Source organism: Channa argus, chromosome 11, assembly GCF_033026475.1.
Source record: "Channa argus isolate prfri chromosome 11, Channa argus male v1.0, whole genome shotgun sequence".
In the NCBI taxonomy this organism is placed as follows: Eukaryota; Metazoa; Chordata; class Actinopteri; order Anabantiformes; family Channidae; genus Channa; species Channa argus.
The window spans coordinates 9,309,909-9,329,512 of record NC_090207.1 but is presented as its reverse complement, the minus strand read 5'-3'; the positions used below and the strand labels follow the sequence as shown (position 1 = coordinate 9,329,512).

Sequence of the window (19,604 nt, the reverse complement as noted above, 5' to 3'; positions counted from 1 at the left end):
GTAGTAGTGTTTGTATTTATATAGTGAAGAGAAATGGGCCATTTTGACAAGCATGAATGTTTACTGTGCTTGGCTTTAGGTTTTGGACACAGCTTTTATAAAAATGCTGAATCACATCAAATGAACGGATTTGCCTCAATGAGTGGATTTTCTTGTGGCGCTCAAGTAAATTTGTGTGCTGTTTTTTATACGAAGTTCAACTTGGGTAAACTATGAGATGCAAAATTGCACTTGTGACTACTTCCACAGTTTGTGACAGTGCTTTCCTTTTAAGCTGACTGCAGAGCCTAAAATTGAGAAAGCAACCAATTTTATAAGACCCCGTTCTGCTGAAAAGAAAGCGTCATTGCTAGGGAAATGAAACTGGCCAAATCCTATGGTGGGACCTGCACGATCAGCAAGTTATTATGTTACTAAGCTTTAACTGAATTACTATGTTTGCTGTGCTTGGGTTTGGGTTTGTTGATATCAGGGATAAACCTAGTTCTCCATTCACATGAGTAAGTAAAAACAGAGGTGTTCTCAAATGCCTCATACATAATTGTGAACACTAGGGTTTAAATGACATCTTGCGTCTTATATCCTAGAAGCTAGCCAGCAGTATCATCTGTGCCAATCCGTGCCAGCCCTATGGGACAGCAGCAACATACGGAGGTAACTCAAACAGACACTTATTAAAAAGGTAAAAAAGCACAGCACCTCGGATTAGCTGCTCTGTAAAAAACACTTTAATTTGGCTCGCGTGTTTTATGTAGTGTCCAGCCGAACTTACTTTGCCTGATCACACACACCAGAGCATGCAAACAGTACAAGGAGAGACACAACTCACTGCACGTAAACACACAAACTCAGACACATACTCTTCGGGTGTGCTGTGCTCTGCTGGATCTCAGTATGAGTCGTGGCATGTGGGGATCTTTTTTCTCTCTTTTTTTTCCAGGTGGCCATCACTGCTCGGCCTTGCCATCTGTTCTCCACGCTGCGGAACACGGCGCTCCCTGTGGCTGCAGGCGTTTTCACATGGCAGGACAGAAGTGGTTTAGGTTGTGGGATAGACTGTTTTTCGGGACAGTTAAATCACCCAGTGAGTAATCTTCCATTTTTGTGACAATGTTAGGGTGTGTATCAGTGGTTTTGAGGGTGCTGAGTTGCTGTGTACCCACAAATGTCAGATCTCATATCTCTATTCCTGTTTTTAAGGGTTAGAAAGAAAATGCTGATCTGGTCTTATCTTTTTCTGATTTATTCTGCTACCTTTGGGATATTTTCAGTATTTCTTTGGATGGCAGGAGTACGTAGGGTTCCCAGGGGAATTTAAGAAGTGAATTTACCTACTTTACAAGAAAGAAGTGATTTTGTTGAAAAGGGGCATTAAAGTTTTTGTGGTTTCTCTACATGCCAATTATCCTATTAACACAGTCTGACATTTGCTTAGGTTGGATGCAGAAAACAACAGAGCCACAAATTATTTCGTAATGACAAGATCAAAAAGCAGAGATGCACTTGTGAGGTCAAATATCAGACTCTCTTCCCTTTGAAGAATCATGGCACCGTACAATCCTGCACTGTTTATTGAATATTAATAAATGAACATGTCATTAAATGGCTTGTAATCTCAAAAGGCCATGTGGCAATTAATTTGTAGGTAAACAAGTTTGAACAATACGTAAGTAGGTGACACTTTAGTAGATCGTCACTGGTCAGAAAGAAATGTGTGTTTTTCCCTTTTCTCTTAAGATTCACACCATTACATTTTTCTTTTTTCACATAGCTTGAATAACATGTTTTTGTGTTTTTATGTTTGCGAAAGACACTCCTTACAAATATACAGTTAAACTTTAAAGTACATAGATATTGTACAAATTTAATTAATTAAACTTCCACAGTAGATAATTTAAACATGCATGTATAGAACACGTGTCAGAACAGATAAAGGGAGATAACTGATTTTCTTGGAAAAAGAACATTGTGTGCTATATACGTATATAAAAGTACAGTATACTACTGGTTTCATTTTGATAAAGAATATAGAAAAAAAACAATCAAATAAATATCAGATGTAATGAGTAGATTGAAGGTCATTGTGTGGTCCCAAGACATGCTGTTTGAACATGTTAACAAAGAAAACACAGTGAAATTTTAATAGGAGAATAACAATGCACATTTTCAGACCAACTCTTTTGGAAGGCATTCATAGTGTTGCACTCAGCCAGTCATAGCCTGAAGTGGGTATAAACGTTGGATCATCAGTTTTAGAAAATGACCCTTTTCTGACATCAGAAAGTTGCAGGGGAAGGGGGTTTCTGATGCTACCTGACTATTAGACAGACTGCTTAAGAGCAAAGACCTGATAGAGGTGGACTAGAGTTGACAAAATCTGCATATGGATAACAGCATCTTGGAATAAGAAAACTTCTCAATTTTTTATTCAAAGCAGGAAGGAAAGGAAATATTCATACATCCACGTGGACAAGCACAAGCACACGCACACAAACACACACACACACACAGCTGTATGAACAAGGACATATTCATGCAACCCTCTACTCAGACACACATGGACAAGCCGGAGGTCTGCTGTGCCTCCCAGAACTCCCATCTGTTGAACCAGCAGTCCAGGTTTGTCTTAATGAGAAATAATGAGCCTTCACTAAATAACAACAGCTTGGATGAATTTCACCTCCAATTCAGAATTTATTGGAATGGCTTGGACACCGGCTTGTATTTCAAGTTACAAAATTAATTTGTTTAATTCAAAATGACCTTTTCCTTCTAGTTTTTGTGGGCACAAATACATTTTAAGATCATAAATTCTTGGCACATTTACATATCTTTTTATAACTAATTGAAAGGGCAATAAAATCTTCTTGATGAAGACATATAAATGCAAAGCACAATCAGATTGCTCACCTTGACATCCCTTAATTATGATCACAAACCTGGATTAAAAAAAAACTCGAAAAGAAAATAAAACTTCTCCCTTCAAATTCAGACATTTTCCCCTAATGAATCAGAGAAGGAACAGAATTGCTGGGCTTCTAACAGCTGGCATACCTGTCAGCAAAAACACTAGCAAAGGTGTGGCTGGGTGTGGTGTTACGAAGAGTACCAGGCATCAAGTCAAGGAATCCAACTGGCCTTGCACAATTTCAAGCTGGAAGAAAAACAAGAACAGGTTGAGTGTTTGGAGATAAGAAGAAGACAAAGGAAACACACACACACACACACACACACACACACACAAATGGGGAAAGAAAGTCAGAAAGTAACAGCTAAAGTGAAAAACAAAACACCAGCTAATCAAGATGAAATGCAAAATATTAGATGCACAATATCAGAAGATTGAATCAATTCAACTGGACTTCTTTCTTCTTGGTTATCCAAGTAGCTTCTTCTTCCAGGTTCCATCCAGGTTTGGTTATCAGAAAATAACCAAACCTGGGTGAATAAGAATCTTCACTGACATATTAGATTCACAAGATATGAATATAACACAAAGATATATAGGCAATATGACATCAAAGACAACAGACCTTGTTGTAGAAGTCAAGCAGCTCTGGGTGGTTAAACTCAACAAAGACATTTTCCTGAGCCTGGAGAAAGAGATGGAGAGGGAGAGACACATAGAGGTATATAGTGAGGGGGGGGGATCAGAGAGGCTCTCAAATGAGCTACATAGGAAATAAGAAAAATAAGTTCAGAGAAGTCAGAGGACAACAAAGTAGAGGATGAAAAAGCTGATAAGAGCCCATGCGTAAGAGGCATAACAAAGGCTTCCTCATTCGACTTCTTGGGCTTTCCATAAAAACCTTCATCAATTATTACTGCTCTTTGGCCAATATGTACTATCCTCCAAGTCTTATCCATCAACGTTTAAAAATAGACAGAAGGCAAAGTCACTGTCTACGAACCCATCACTTTATTTCCATTTTGTTTAAAAACTTGAGACAAACTAAATGACCCTGTGTGAAATTGGATTTGTGTATGTGCAAGTGTAAAAAGTGCAACAGTCACACAACAGATCAGACATGTAAAAATTATAAATATACATTATATTAAAGGGACTGCTACTGTATTTGTTGTATGTTGCTGCAAAGCAATTTATTTTCTCTATTCAAATTCTAGCTAGCAAATTTTGTTGCATCTGTATATCTTTTTGGGAATGACAAACAGTTTAAAGTGCTTTGAGTACCAATAGACAGAAAGGTGCTAAGTAACTGCAGACCATTTACCATAACCCTAAAACTATAATGAAGGTCTTGAGGCTTGTGAAGCTGGAATAGATCACTGAGATTTGTGAAAATTGCTCCAATATTTGTCGGTTTGCTATATCAGTATTTAGATATATAATAGGTCTTTATTTCAGTTTTTGAGTAACAATTTGTTGTAACAAATATATATGGTATGATAATATTATTGTAGGTTGGGAGCTTTTTGGTTTATCCCTTCACCTTCCTGAAAAGGCTGCAGCCTTGACAAACTACTGAGGCTACCAAGGTTCCGCAGGGAAAAAAAACAAGGGCAACCATTACTGAACTGCTATTATCATCATCACCCCATCAAAAACGAAGGCTGAACAATAATCCACCCCCATGAGCAAGTGTGATAGCGAGACACTTTCTCAACAGCCATCATTGAGAAAATAGCTATAATATGTGAAATGCTTTCTAGGTAGCACGGAATGAGAAAGGTGGTCTTTGTAGCCAACCAAAGTGCACTCAATGCCGTCACGCTGACTGTTGATAATGGTACTGAACACCTGGTACCAACAAGGAGTGGAGAGGAGGGCAAGAGGAAAGAAAAAAAAAAAAGGTCCACACACACTCAAAAAAAAAAAGAAAAGACAGAAAGCAATATCTGCTAAAAGACACTAAAACATCAAGTCAGTTGTCTGATTTTACTCTCCCATCCCCAGCTCGTCTTCCTTTGGTCCTTACAGACTAAATGGGGCTTCGGGGCTGGAAGCTAACTGGCTGACTAGTTGGCCGGGTGGGTGGAGGGAGGCCGTGTGTCATGGTAAATTAATGACAGAGATATTAATTAGAAGCAACATTAACAACACTCAGTCCAAAGTGAAACACAGAGGGAAAATGTTATCTCTCCTCAAAGCCCCCACTTTGCAGCAGCTCCCCTGCACAAGGGGAATGTAGGGCAGCCTTGAATTTAGCTACAGCAGAGGGATCACTGCAAGGACAGAGTCTGCACGACAGGTATTAAAACAGCCTATTAAAGCATTGTTACCAAGTAATCAGAAATTAAATAAAGACGCACATCAAAGTAGTTTTCCAAGTGATAAATAATCTCAGAGTAAACAAGGTTGTTGTTAGGAAATGATTATAAATAAAAATTGCGCATGCATGCAGTGAAATTAGTTAAGTGATGAACACACCCTGTGCTTCCAGAGGTACTGATCTGATTCTCGGCTCATAACACAAAGTTTTCTATTGATCTCTACTGAGGCAAACACTATTTATAATAAAGAGAAACCACTGCTGCATAATCAGTTATTTGGGTTAATGGTCTGTGGAGTGCTGGGGTCACACTACTAACCCCAGCTGAGCTAGAAAGAAAAATAAACATCATCAGCCAACTAAGCTGTCTCTGTTATTGTCTGACAGAGTTGACACAGGGGCCAAGTGAAAATGTAGTTTCAGTGTGTGAAATATGATGTCGATCAAAACTAAGCTACAATAAAGTGAAACAACAAACGAGACAGTAACACTGCCTCGTTTGTTGCACAGGGGTTGAGGATGAAAGTGTGATTGTGAGTGTGTTTGTGAGATTGACAGATTTTTCAGGTTCTTCTGAGTGAGTGAGTGTTTGCAAGTGTGTGTGAGTGTGTATGTATGTATGTGTGCAACAAAGAACAGTATCTTGACTTGGGAACTTATGCACCCGGGTGTGTACGTTTGTGTGTGCGTGTATGTCTTTGGCCCATCCCCATGTTCCTCAGGGTTGAGATTTTGCCAGGCAGTAACCCAACAAAACTCTGACAGATCTAGGCTAACACTAATGGGGATAGAATGCATCATCCCATCATCACAGCCCTATACTACCAACACACACACACACACACACACACACACACACACACACACACACACACACACACACACACACACACACACACACACACACACACACACACACACACACACACACACCATACTTATCTGTCTCGGCATGAAAACGGAATAAAGCCATTAAAATAATTACAAATTTACTTGTACAGTATCAAGTGTTCCAAGTACTTATACTAATATTTCTACAGTAAAGAAAAATACAGTGACTCTAAAAAAATAAAGGACACTTCTCAAAATCGAATAACTGCTGAGATGGTGGACTAATTATTCCGTAGCAGTTCTTGATACAAGCATTAATAACTTTTGACAAAGTTACTACAAGTCCCCAGATGAGCCAATAAAATCAGGGAGGGATAGTTGGGAGACAAATCTTTTTGTTGACTACAGTATAACCTTAACTTAGGATACAACAGTGCACCTGGGTAACAAGTTAGTTTCTGTGATCTGGCAATGTGACTGACAAAACAGCTACAAAGAAGTTCGACTGGGGGAAAATCAAGCAGCCAGGTTTTAAACTAAATCTTTTCATGAAATGTTTCAAACACCACTGGATGGATTGCTATAATATCTAGCACAGTTAATCAGGGTGCCCAGAGAATAAATTCTAATAATCGTCATTTTATTTAAAGCCACCAGCCAGTCGTAAGTTTCACTTTTAGTTTAATATCTCTACATCTACCACCTCTTTAACAGGTTGTTGCGGTTCAATGTGAAATGTCTGGACATTAGTCAGATGGATTTCCAGGCAATTAAATTTATGCATTCATGCTTATGGTGAACTTTTTCGGTCCTCTTAATTTGAACTTTTCCTGGTACATTTGGACAACATACCATTGGGTGCAAATGTTTCAAAACCTTATTTTAAAAGGGCAAAAATTGTAGCGTAAAAAAGTAATTTATAATAACAATAAATAATTACACGAGTCCCAAAGTTTGCACCCCCCTTGATCTATTAATTTAAAATACCTGTATTAATTTCTGATAACATTTGTACCAGATAATTACCATCTAATTTTATGTTAATTAAACTTTCAATGAAATTCTGTTTTACTTGTTTTGCCCATCTGTATGTCACAAGTTACTACAGAAACAGAAATTTAGGCCAAGACTAAAACATTTAAGTTGCAATATAGTAAACCGTAAATTCCCTTTTCTATAGATTAAGAATTGAATATATGTAAATGTAGATCAGAGAGTTACTCAACTGGATAAGCAAAATGATGGACTGGGACCAATTAGAGCATTGAGTAGTGGTAAAGTAATGTCATACCACATGGAGTTTGTGTGAACAGGACTGGAAGGCTGCAAAAAAGCACTTTTCATCAATCATTCGTGTCAGTCCAGTAAAGGACATGAATGCTTCACAGAAACTGAATTTCTTATTACTCAATGACAAAAACAAATAAAACCAGGTTGGTAATAACCAGAGGGCGGGGGAGTGAAACCTGATTGGGAAGGAAGATTGACAAAAACAAAGAGGGGAGGAGATGGTATTAGAGAAATGAGAAGCCATGTGAAATGCAAAGAAGAGGAGGAACTTAGGAGAGACAATAACAATTGTGATAACTCCAGAGAGCTTTCAATTATCAAACAACCAAAAGAATCTCTTACATCAAACTATAAAGAATATGCTGGGACATGGGAACATATCCCATGTCCAGAATTTTAACTTCAAGCTTAATGCAATAACTAAGCCAACTATAAATTCAGAGAGAAAGAGAGAACGAAGAAGAAAGTCTGCATGAAACTGTCTCCCAGGTGAAGCAATCTTAAAATATGCATGGCAAAGTCCATTCCAGTCAGACATGAAGTGAAGCAAATCAGGCTCAAGTGTCAAAAACAAGTGCCAATCAATCTGCAGCATAGTCAAGTTGCACGTACTTGTTAGTTTTTGTGTTGGTGAAAAGTGGAGAAGTTTGAGTTTTACTGTGCATAAGCACCACTGTGTATACTGTATGTGCATTTGGCAATTCAAAAACAGGACATGATAACATGATTCATTTACATGAACATAGAAGATGGAGGCACGATTCACTGTGGCGAACCCTGAAAGGGAACAGCCAAAAGGAAAAGAAGATTTACATGAACATATACAGCTGAGCTGACAAAAGTGCTCTCAGTCACCTGTGAGGAACTCTAACTAAAACATACTGATTCTGTCACTGACAATGATAATTCAGTATAGTCAGTTGTCAGATGATGCTTCAAGGTGGAGTAGCAAAAGCTGGGCCAATTCAACATTATTTTTGGCAACATCCTCCAACGCAGAAGTTTCAGTAACTGTGACAAATTTAATCTGCTTCCCTGGTGTTTGATGTCATGTCAGAAATGTCACAGGTGGGACATTTCCTCTGTACAGTTTGGATCCCATTACTTAACAAAAAATGTTACATTCAACTTAGCTTAGCAGAAAAATACACAATGCTTATAGGGGAAAAACAACTGGTCTAAGTCCAACTGTTATTTAAAGTGTTAAGGCTTCACCTACTCTACTTGGCATCACAAACAACATTAAACTTTAAATATATCCACTGAGTCCATTGATTATCAATTTGGCAGTTCGAAGTATTTTGAATTAAAATATTCATGGTACCACAATTAGCACTTCTTTCAAAAATCTACAAAATATTTATTCCTGCTTGACCAAAATGAATAAATTGGTTTGAGTATCAAAATTCAGAAATAAAATAAGTGTCATCTTACTTTTCTGCTTCTGACCCTAGCACATTATTACTGTGGATAGGTAACTGAAAAAAAGGGCCACACAGTGGTTTCTCTGTATGTTTTCTGTGTCTATGAGCTCTTTGACAGTTTGTCCAGTAGAAGATCTCTTGTGGTCACTGACTTTTGCCTGACAGAGAGAAAACTTGACAGCAAAAGACAAAGAGACAGAAAGAGAGAAGAAATGCACAGGAGGCTGAGCTGTTGGATTTTGGCAACTTAACCTCCCAATCTCAGTATCCATATAATGAATACACCCTTCCCTTTCCTACATGCACACAAACACACACAGGACACACACACGGACACACTCTTGGTTCCATAGCCTCACAACACATAACCATTATTGATGAAAAAGGAAAAGATAAATCTGCAACCCTTGTTGTTTCGCTCCTATGAGCGCACACATGTTTACAAAAGCTGATGGCTGAGTGACTGCTGATCTATCTTTCTATCTGGTCTATCAACTTGTCTGCATGCTTGACTGCTTCTCTGTCTCCCTGTCTGTCGGTCAGCTTGCAGCAACTACAGTATATGTGTCATTACTGTTTGTCAGTTAGCTCACAAAACAAACATGTCTGCCAACCTGTCTGTCTGTCCTCCACTCTGTCTTTGTGCCAGCCTCTCCCTGGCTGTCAGAGCTACATTCTGCCATCTTGTTGAAGGATAATCAGTAGGGGTATTTCATAAGGATGTAAGGAGGGGTGTCTGTCACTGGGCATGCATACGGGTGACAGCACAAATAAAGCTGTGGCATGAAGACACAAGATATATTTTTACAAAGATTTTTACAAAGGTAATTATGTGAAATAAATTGGCATCAAAACTGACTGATTCTTTTTTTTTTAAATGGAAATGAAGTGAGATGACAATGTTGTTCTAAACTCAGCTGTTTTGTTTTTTGTATGTACCTTTGATATACAGGTAAAAGTAAGTTACAGAAATTCAAACATATAAAAGTGTGTTTGTTGTGCTTGAGGATCCATGTGTTTCAGTGTGCTCTATAGCTGTCTGTTGCTAAAAACAGACTGTCTGACGAAAGCAGCTGTGCTGTCAACACATTCTTTTAATGTCTCAATACATAGTTTTGGTGTCTGCTTCAGTGCTACAGGTGCGCTGCCTCCTCTTTTATGTTACAAGCATCCCTGTCCATCTGTCTGTATCTCATCAACACTGGTGAAGTTTGAATAGTTTGTGGCCACCTGATTTACTGTGAAGGGGGAACACAGGTGGGGAATTGAAATGGACACAGGTCAAAGGTTCAGGTTAGTAGAAAATTGAATACCAAATTGTTCCGAGCATAATGGTGTGTTTAATTAATAGCCCTCTACTTGTTACGGAACACTAATCAAAATAAATGTAATTTTTCAGAAATGTAATCAAATCTCTAACTATGTTTTAATAACAAGAAGGGGATGGTATAATAATGCAATTACAGCTTGGTGACCATTGACATCCCAAAACATTTAAAATGTCATAATTTATTAAAATGAACATTTCTCAAACTCAAGCTTTAGTGTACTGCATTCCCTTAGCTGGTCAGCTGACAGCCTATTACGAGCTTATATACATAAAGTATAGACGTTTAGCATTTGGACTTGATTCAGTGTAAAGTGGGATTCATTCGTAATTATGTCACTGTGTGCAATGAGAATCCTTCAAAGGGCCTGACACCAAACCTCTTTAAAACACTTTAAAACTCTCACATTTTCTTATGTGCCAAGCCACTGAGGAAGTTTTTCTAACAAAACATAGCTGCAGAGTTACTCAAGCAACAGCCCCAAGTATTGTGCTGTATTTTTTGGGACACAATTTTTGTAATTGTTGTATATAAATAACTTTTTTAAATGTAAACATTTTTCAATTTGTTTATGCTAATTTATTTTTATTATCTTACTGTAGCTATCTAAATCAATTTTTTGACAATTTTTGTTACTCCTGATAAAAAAGGGTTCAGTCTAAATAAATGCCATTTCAGCGTAGTCAAGAAGTGTATGTATGTATCTAGCAGGAGCAGGCTATAAGTACAAGATCAATAGAGGGTCTCCCAGGCAGGACTCCAGGTGCACACTGTGCAAACATGCCCCCGAGACAATCCAGCACATAACAGTGGGTAGAGCATATGTGAAAGGTGAAGGCACAAGTGGTACCCCGTGATAATAGGAACACTGGGGGCTGGGACCCCTAAAATGGGAAGTTGGCTCCAGCAGATTCCAGGAACAACATCTGAGATCTCTGTCCAGAAGTGGACAGTCCTAGGAACAGCTAAGATACTGTGCAAGACCCTCAAGCTCCCAGGCCTCGGGTAGAGGACCCGAGCTTGAAGTAAGGAATTGGACCACCCCAAAAGAAGGAATGAGTGGGGAAACTGATAAATATACATGTAAATACCAAGGGCTGAAAGAAGAGTTATATACACACAACATTCAACTCATCTTACGCTGTTCTTTCCATGGATTAATTCACCAAACACTACAGACTGGTGTACCAGTCAACAACAACAAACAGATATCAAAGTTTAAGAAACAACCATGTGTATTCTTCCCATGACCCTTTGAGCCTAGAACTGTTCAGAAAGAAAAAAAAACAAAAAAACAAAAGAAACAGTGCATCAACGCACTGTGGAACTGGCATCCACATCCACAACAGTGCCCCATAGTCACAGCATAGTGACAGACACAGAACCTCAAAACGTCAGCCATTCACTAAAAGCCTGTCGACTACAACAAATAAGAGCTGTCAAACGCAAACACTGGAAACTGTCAATCACCCCTGGTATTTATAACAGAAATGAGCACAAGCAGATATGTGCAGGCACATGCAGGCCCACACAAATACGAAGAAGAGAAAGAGAAAAAAGAGAAACCAAAGAGAACAAGAAAAGACTAAGCAGAGAATGAAATGGAAAATAAGACCTTCCACATTTTGGTCAGACTACAGAGGCTTGCTGCTACTGCATACAAGAGATAACATGATGAAAAAGCACTTCCTGTAAGAAGGAAGAAGAGGCCTCCCAAAAACATGTAAGGGGACAGCATGTCGCTCAGTCTTTCTAATTTCTATGATCTAGAGAAAACACCTGGGAGTAAACTGGCCTAGAACAATCCATCAGTCTGAATATTTCATCCCTTCTAAGTTTTTCCTCCTTTTCCAATGGGCCTTTTGATAACGCAAACACACACACACCTAAACACTGGAAACCGCAGGGAGTAAATAATAGCATCGAAGAGTGGTGTGTATGCTGCTACACCAGGGGAGACAGTGGGAACTTTGACAACAATCAAAAGAAAAACAAGGCAGGCAAAACAACAAACAAACTGGGGCTTTTGCTTTGGTTTGTGTGGAGACGAGCTGGGAGCAGGTTCCAGGCTCGACAGGATGAATTCCTGAAAACACACCAGGTCAGACAGACAGACACACACACACAAACAAAGCTACATATAAGATAACCTTATGGGCATGTATATGCAGAAGCATTCATCGATACAAAGGCCCACACATTCAACAACACAACCAAGGGAAAGTTAGAAACTTGCTGTTATTTATTACTATAGTGCTATAAACCTGGTTGTTGTTACATGTATTAAAAGTTTACTTTTGTATGTAGAAGCTGCATGGACATACTAATTATTTTGACTATTCATTATTGGACTACTATTAAGAATTTAAAGAATATTCATTATAGAATTTTGTGGCATATCTGTTCAACATTTACAGTCATATGCAAATGTTAATACCCACCTATTTTGAAATGGCAAAAAAGAGTAAAAGAGGGATTTGTTTTTTTATTAGCATTATGTTTGATACATAATTAGCTATTACAAATGTTTCTTCGTCAGAAATTAATTACAATTAACTATTTTTGTTACTTCTGATAGTGAAAGAAATATTTGTCCTAGCTGAATGTACAGTACACTGTTACTGTACTAGATTTATTTTTAGGTTTGCATCCCCATACATGCTTCATGCCGTTTAAACCTAGCTTGATAATGCTGCATATTTTTAGCAATCTATAACATTTTTTAACAATGTCCCCTTGCAATTGTTTATTCATTTCTAGCACATTTTTTTATCTCTTCTGATTCTGAAGTGTAACATGTGTTACTGTACTGTATGTTGACTAGTTAACTTGAACAAATTTTCATGTAACTCCTGGCAACTCCAGAAAAAACCCCTAGGCTCTAAGTACACCTGGTTAGGAATCATTTTACAATCACCTATAAATGAGAAATTTGCAGATGCAGATCACATCGTTGTCCATCTTGTCACACATCATGCTGTATCAAAATCACTGCCCTCAGGCTGCAACAGTACTAGGGTTGGTCTTGCTCTGTTTCCTTCTTCCTACTGAGGTGATTCCATTTTCCTGTTCCTCTCTCATCATCTCCCCATCTTTCGTTGGCAAGATGCACTCCTCTTAATATATTCCTTTTCTTTATCTCTAACTTTCCTCAGCATCTGTCTCTCCTTGCATTAAGTGATGCCTTGTTATAAACAGCCCATCAGTGAGCTGTCCATCCGTAGCCTGGCTGTGGACTGACATTTATTAAGAGTCAGCTTTGCCTGCAGTCTCCATGCCTCTTTCTGCATCCCCATATGAATACAGAGAACCAATTAGAGGAACAGGGCATATGTCTACATGCTCTGAGAGGCTAGGCCGCAAACACCCAAACAGAGATGGCAGACAGATGGGGGATGGATGGAGGAAGAGAGAGAAAGAAAGGAAAGGAGAGTGGAGGAGAGGAGAGGAGAGAAGAGGATTTTAATACATCTCGCTAATAGTTAAAGTTGAAGAAGCTTCTTTAGTGGAACATAGCATTGACAGTAAACCTTTGATGAAATTGGGACACTGCCTACTGTGCTTAATGGATACCGTAACAAAGGAAGAAGACACTAAGTGTGTTCCGAATGAAAGTGACATAACAAACTTGCTAAATAAACACACAGCACCTTTATTCAAGAAACTGAACACACTGGGACAGCCTGCACAGTCAAACTGTGCAGCAAATGCTCATACAACAATGATGAGGCTTGACATTTACAAGCAGCAGGAGGTAGCTACTGGGGCTAAACAAATAACATCCTCAGTGGTGGGCTGAATGGTGCAGCAGCTATTTTGCCTATTGGTTTTGTCTCACATGATTGAGGTCACCTATGTCCTGTACATCCAGTGTGTGTTTTCATTATTTGTTTGTGTGTGTACTGTCCATCCACCTCCTCAATTAGAATCCACCACATCCTGTGTTGTGGTTGGAGACAATGGGAGTATGACTAGGCCTTCACTGCACACACATCCGCCTCTCGATGCTTCACATGCCATGCAGCAAGACACACCACAGCGCGACCATTTGTGGTGATGATGATGATGATGATGATCTACATGTGAGAAATACATTCATACATTAATCAATGGGAGCAGACAGGAAGACAAAGAAACAAAGGAAAACAGCCCCTTCAGACCTGGAATATGGAACGCTGTTGTGTTCCCCTGTCTGTTATAGTAATTAATTTTCTCTTTCATACACATGCCTCCATCCTGGAAAAGTTCCATGTTGACTCAAGATCAAACTCTTAATAATAACGTTTGTATGTTATGCAGCATCTGGCACACAAGACTGCAGAAGGCAGCCCAGTTTATTGCATGCACAAAGTGACTTCTTTCCAACACATGCCAATCAGCTGCCATTGTATCTCACCCTTGGCAACGAAGGACACCACTATCATCGGCATGCAAACAATTTCTAGTGTTTTTATCAAAAATAACTTAGGTCATTTGCCTTGCAGAAGTCTGCCATCAAAGTCTTACTGTAGCGTGTGCTTTAATAATCTCTGCAATCAATGCACAGATTTTATGCCGCTTTCCTGTTATACTGTATAAACGGTAATTAGACATTGTTAAGTGGGAAAGAAACAGTCACATCAGTCTCTAAATTTGATTCTTCTAGCTGGAAGTGGGCAAAGATTGTGACCACAATGTTGCCAGTTCCCCAGACTAACAGGATTAAAATTGGATGGACATGAGGAAATGCAGCACATCAGCACTGCTGTGGTACGCCTTGAGCAAGCCCCTTAACTTTGACTGCTCCAGTGGAGCTGCTCAGTGACCACAGATCAGACTGTGATTGTACTCGGCAGCTTTTAGATGTGAATGTATGCAACAGTGTAAATGTAATCAGAGGCTTCAGGAAAAAAAGAGAGGAGGCCTCTCACGGACATTTCCCTGAAAAAATAAATTGCTGCTGATAACAGGAAAGTGGGGTGTAAGGATTGTTTTTTGGTCAATTAATCTATCAATTATTCTGATTCATCGATTAATCTATTGATTAAATTATTTTCCTATTAATCTCTTTTTCATTTTTTAATTAACATAATTTACTAAAAATAGCATTTTTAATTTGTAGATTTTATTCAACCATCCTTGCTTTAAAGAAACAGATATGACAAAGTATGCACTGCAGGGCATTATTATTTTACAGACTAACATAGTCCACAACATTATTAAAGTGAGAGCTTGTTCCATTCAAGTTAAAAGAATGTGGTGCAACCTATATTTAGCAATTTAACAGCAAAATAAATAAAACAATTTGCAGAGTGCACATACATTTTGTTAATCTTCTTTCTTACCAGTGGACTCCATGCTCTTACTAGACACAGCCTATTGTTGATAAGTAAACAGACAAATTTACATTACATTGATCCCTTAACACATCGCCCCATCCCTAAAGGGAAAGTTTCTTCTCCAACTTGGTGGAAAGAATTACAGAAGATACATTGTTGTCAGAAAGGCTGCAACCACTGCCACTGGCAGTTCATCATAACAAGACACATATAGGCATAATATGCTGTATGTAAATTTAGAAACTTTAGTAGAATCTTCTTCCAAAATTTATCTTAATGTGGAATGATGTTGGTAAAGCCTCCTGTTATCCAGACTCACTGAACAGCACTGGCAGAGACTTTCACTTCGTTGTTTTAGAGCAATGTTTGTCTTTTCAATTAATCAGAGAATCTCAATTATTTATGCTTCACTAGAGCATTTTTTAAAATTGTAATATATAGCAGAAAGTACACGAGCACAGGGAGAGGGAGGGGCCTTGCAGGGGCCAAGCAGAATGGATTAAGATTTTCATTCTCATATTAGTTGTAGCTTAAAACGGATATTGTAGCTTTAAGAATATTACTGTGACAAATTCATAACACAACAGAAATAATTAATTTAGGTTACTAATTCCATGTGGCACCAAGGTTAGTACTGAGGTTCACCACCTTGGAATGATGCATGAATACTCATGAAGTCAGAATAAGGTGTGTGTTACTACAGATGATGCAAAGTTGTACTTCGTATCTCTGTTTTATTGGACTTTTATTGGTTTTTCATCGCATTTGAGTTATGTAAAATATAAAGTTAAAGAAACTGTTTACAAGTTGAAAATGTAATACAAAAACGTTTGTCACATTAAGGAGCCTACCCAACCACAATGCAGTTGCACAGGTCTTATTACTTATGCTGCCTGTTCACACCTCTTCCCAAGACTGTACAGGTGTGTACAAACTGTGCTTGATGAACACCTCCGTCATGTTGGTTTACTATCCTGTTTGAAAATTTACACAGTTATCACCTATATAAGGTCAATATAACTTGACCAGAGGTCTAATCAACAAGAGTACTGAGTATATGGTAGTAATGGTCTGAAGGTGTAAACATTCATTAATTACACAGCACGATATGGGACAGAGATTTAGAGGACGAGACAGACAGGCAGCAAAAGTGGTGGTGAATGTGAGAGAACAGGGTAGCCTCTGATAGGGGTCATCTGTTAGGGCATTGGGTCAGCAGCTAATGAAATAAAAGAATAATAAAGAAACTCTCTGTACTGTGCAACACAGAAAGTGGTTGTTATGGAGGGTCCTCTTTCACTCACCACTTCCCATCCTACACATACATGAATACACCTACGCATACATTCATCACACACATACACATACACACACACACACACAAACAGCATCTCTTTTTCCTTCAGTACAACTGTCTTTCTCTTGCAAACAGACACACACACACACACAGACACACGCACACAGCTGACAGTCTCTAGGTGGGCAGGGGTGGGATTTTCACACGCCTCGCTCCCCAGAGCCCATTCAGTACAGTACACAGCATGGCAGCAGCACATAGACACAAAGCCTGGGATTGTCTGCACCCAGTGGGCCACTCACTGAACTAGAATGACAGAAACACACTGAAGCATGGATGCAGGATACAGGCTCACTACAGACATGAACAGCATTAAAAAGCGCGCACGCACACACACACACACACACACACACACACACACACACACACACACACACACACACACACACACACACACACACACACACACACACACACACACACACACACACACACACACACACACACACACCATATTCAGCCTCACTCTTGAGAAGCAGAGGCCTACTGAACTAACTCTTTGTCTTATGGGGATCTGCAAGGAATACAAACACATGGATGGACAATATAATTATCTGATAAACTTGGTTCTTAAATAAGTAACTGACTGACCTAACAGAAAAAAATCTAAATTCCAAAATACAAAGACACTGAATAACTTGTAAACTCCTCTTACTGGTTGAACTCAGGCAATAGAAAACCTCAACACACATAACTGTAAATGTAGCCATTAGACATAAATGTTACTTTTATCATGATGTTTTTGCTAAGTTCAATGCAATTTGATGTAAGTTCAGCTGTTTCGCTTTGATGGCCCTCCCACAGTGTCATAAAGAGATTTTTCAGGCATTTTGAGCAGCTAATTCATAAATAAAAGCCAAGGCCACCACTCAGGGCTTATCAGAAATAAATGTTTGAATGCCACTTACTGTTCTTTTAATAACAGAATCTGTTCTGCTTACTTCTTAGTATGGATGTAATAAAAAACTTATTTCAATACTGATAGACTTGTGTTTTAATGAATGCAGACGATAGTCAATCAGTTAATCATGAATTAGACATCAGTTATTCAAATTGAGTTTAATAGTGTTGTGTGCTGCATTCCCTTTTAACATAAGTTTTTTTTTTGTACTTTTCTTTTCTCTTTCTTTTTAAACTCAAGTAAACCCAAAATTCCTTTCTCATTTTCTCCCCAACAATAGGGGAGAAAGTAGCCATTAACAATAGCAAATCTAAGCAAATTATACTGTGGAACTATTTTCATCAATAGAGGGATACATCATAAAGAGGGATACAATGCAAAGTAATCATTTTGGCCAACAAATTCCTTTCTAAAGGCATAAAAAGTTAAACTGCGTGGGTGATAAAACACCTTTAGAAAAAAGTTAACTAATGACTGTTTAATCAGCAAAGATGCCATGTAAGACCGAGTCTCCTGAGAAATGTCTGATTATCACAGTTTTTCCCCAGATCTTTGTGTCATAGCTATCTCTGAACTGACTTTTATAATTTCCTTAAATGGGTCAAAGCTGAAGCTTTATGCATGTAATAGTGGAATGTGAATTTGTAGATAAACAATAGCTAAAGGAGAAATTTGTCAGCTGTGATGAAGCTATGAGCTTCCACTGTTCTCCGTATAAAGGCATATTAAACACACCACCAAAGTCAGCAGAAAAAACATTGCCTCCCCACAGGCTTTTACTGCTATTCAGGGTGAGTGTCAAGCTACATTTTGGGATAAATCTGGCACACATCTTCCAGGATGCATGCATCTGTGGTGCTTCAGAGGCAGAATGGCAACATCCTCAGTAGCCTCTGTGAAATAACTGGTAATTACCGGGACTACTGCGCCACCACCGAATGCTCTGTGCTAGTGGCTCTGACTTTAATCAAAAACACTTACATCTGAGCATGGAGCGCAAAAACATACATGCACGCACAGCACCGAAGTTTTATGGAGTTAAAGGCACTGGAGTGCTTTTTGCGGTTCCAATGACACTTCTAAACTTCAATGACAAATGCTCTATGACCAGTCTCTCCCCTCCCCCTATGCACCCTGCTGCCCTAAACTTCTCTCTGCTGAGGTAGAGACACATTATTATTCAACCACATGGGAATCTCTCCCTCCCTTAACAGGGGAAATATGACAGTTCCTCAACCCCTGTATTCTCCTTGCCTTCTTTTGTGGTCAGTGTTGAATAGAAACAGACCCTGGTTCTGATCAGCTTGCTGGTCGGCCTGTCTGCAGTGCGTCATCTGCCATATGCTGCGGCTGCTGGTTTCTTCATGGCCTAAACTCTATAATCCTTAACCAGTATGGGAGATAAATTTGATTTGATGCACTGCTCTTGCCTACAAAGATTGTTGTAGACACCGTTGAGTATTATTTGTTTTTAAAAAACAAAAACTTTGTATAAGTGTAGGTTGGCTGATTTTTGCTTGGTCATTCTGCTTATGAATAACCGTTTTCCAGCTCCAATCTCGTGTATGAGCCAGGTTCTATTACACATCCAGCCAGCATCAGCAGCAAGAGGAGAATGACACACACCGTGCCATATACAAAACAGTTTGTACATTTTTAATAAGTATATCTGGGCACTTTCTTCATCACTTAAGAAGACTCAGAGATAGTTACTGATGCTGATAAGCAACTTCCCAACCATACTACACATTTGCAAGTATTCAGACACCATCACTTTTTACACTCATGAGTTTTTTAGATTTTATGTTTTGGGGGAAAACTCAACAACCCACAACACTAAAGCATAATTTTAGAAACCTTTACAAATTTAAGAAACTCTGTATCTTTTAGAAGCTAATTTTAAATCACCCTTTAGTAGGTGCGT

The 19,604-nt window shown here is 38.7% G+C and overlaps 1 protein-coding gene across 2 annotated transcripts in view; it reads right to left on the bottom strand.

Moving 5' to 3' along the window:
- Positions 1–2,670: 2,670 nt before the first annotated feature.
- Positions 2,671–19,604, bottom strand: part of commd10 (COMM domain containing 10) — a 55,900-nt gene continuing 38,966 nt past the window's right edge. The window contains exons 6-8 of one of the 2 annotated variants that reach the window (XR_010915582.1): positions 14,019–14,180; positions 3,534–3,593; positions 2,671–3,154 (exon numbers count right to left, since the gene is read on the bottom strand). Coding sequence is in view for 1 of the 2 variants with exons in the window: in XM_067521693.1 (XP_067377794.1) it covers positions 3,116–3,154; positions 3,534–3,593 (99 nt within the window). In the remaining variant the exon portion in view is untranslated. The remainder of the gene's footprint in view (positions 3,155–3,533; positions 3,594–14,018; positions 14,181–19,604) is intronic. The other variant, XM_067521693.1, reaches the window with a different exon arrangement.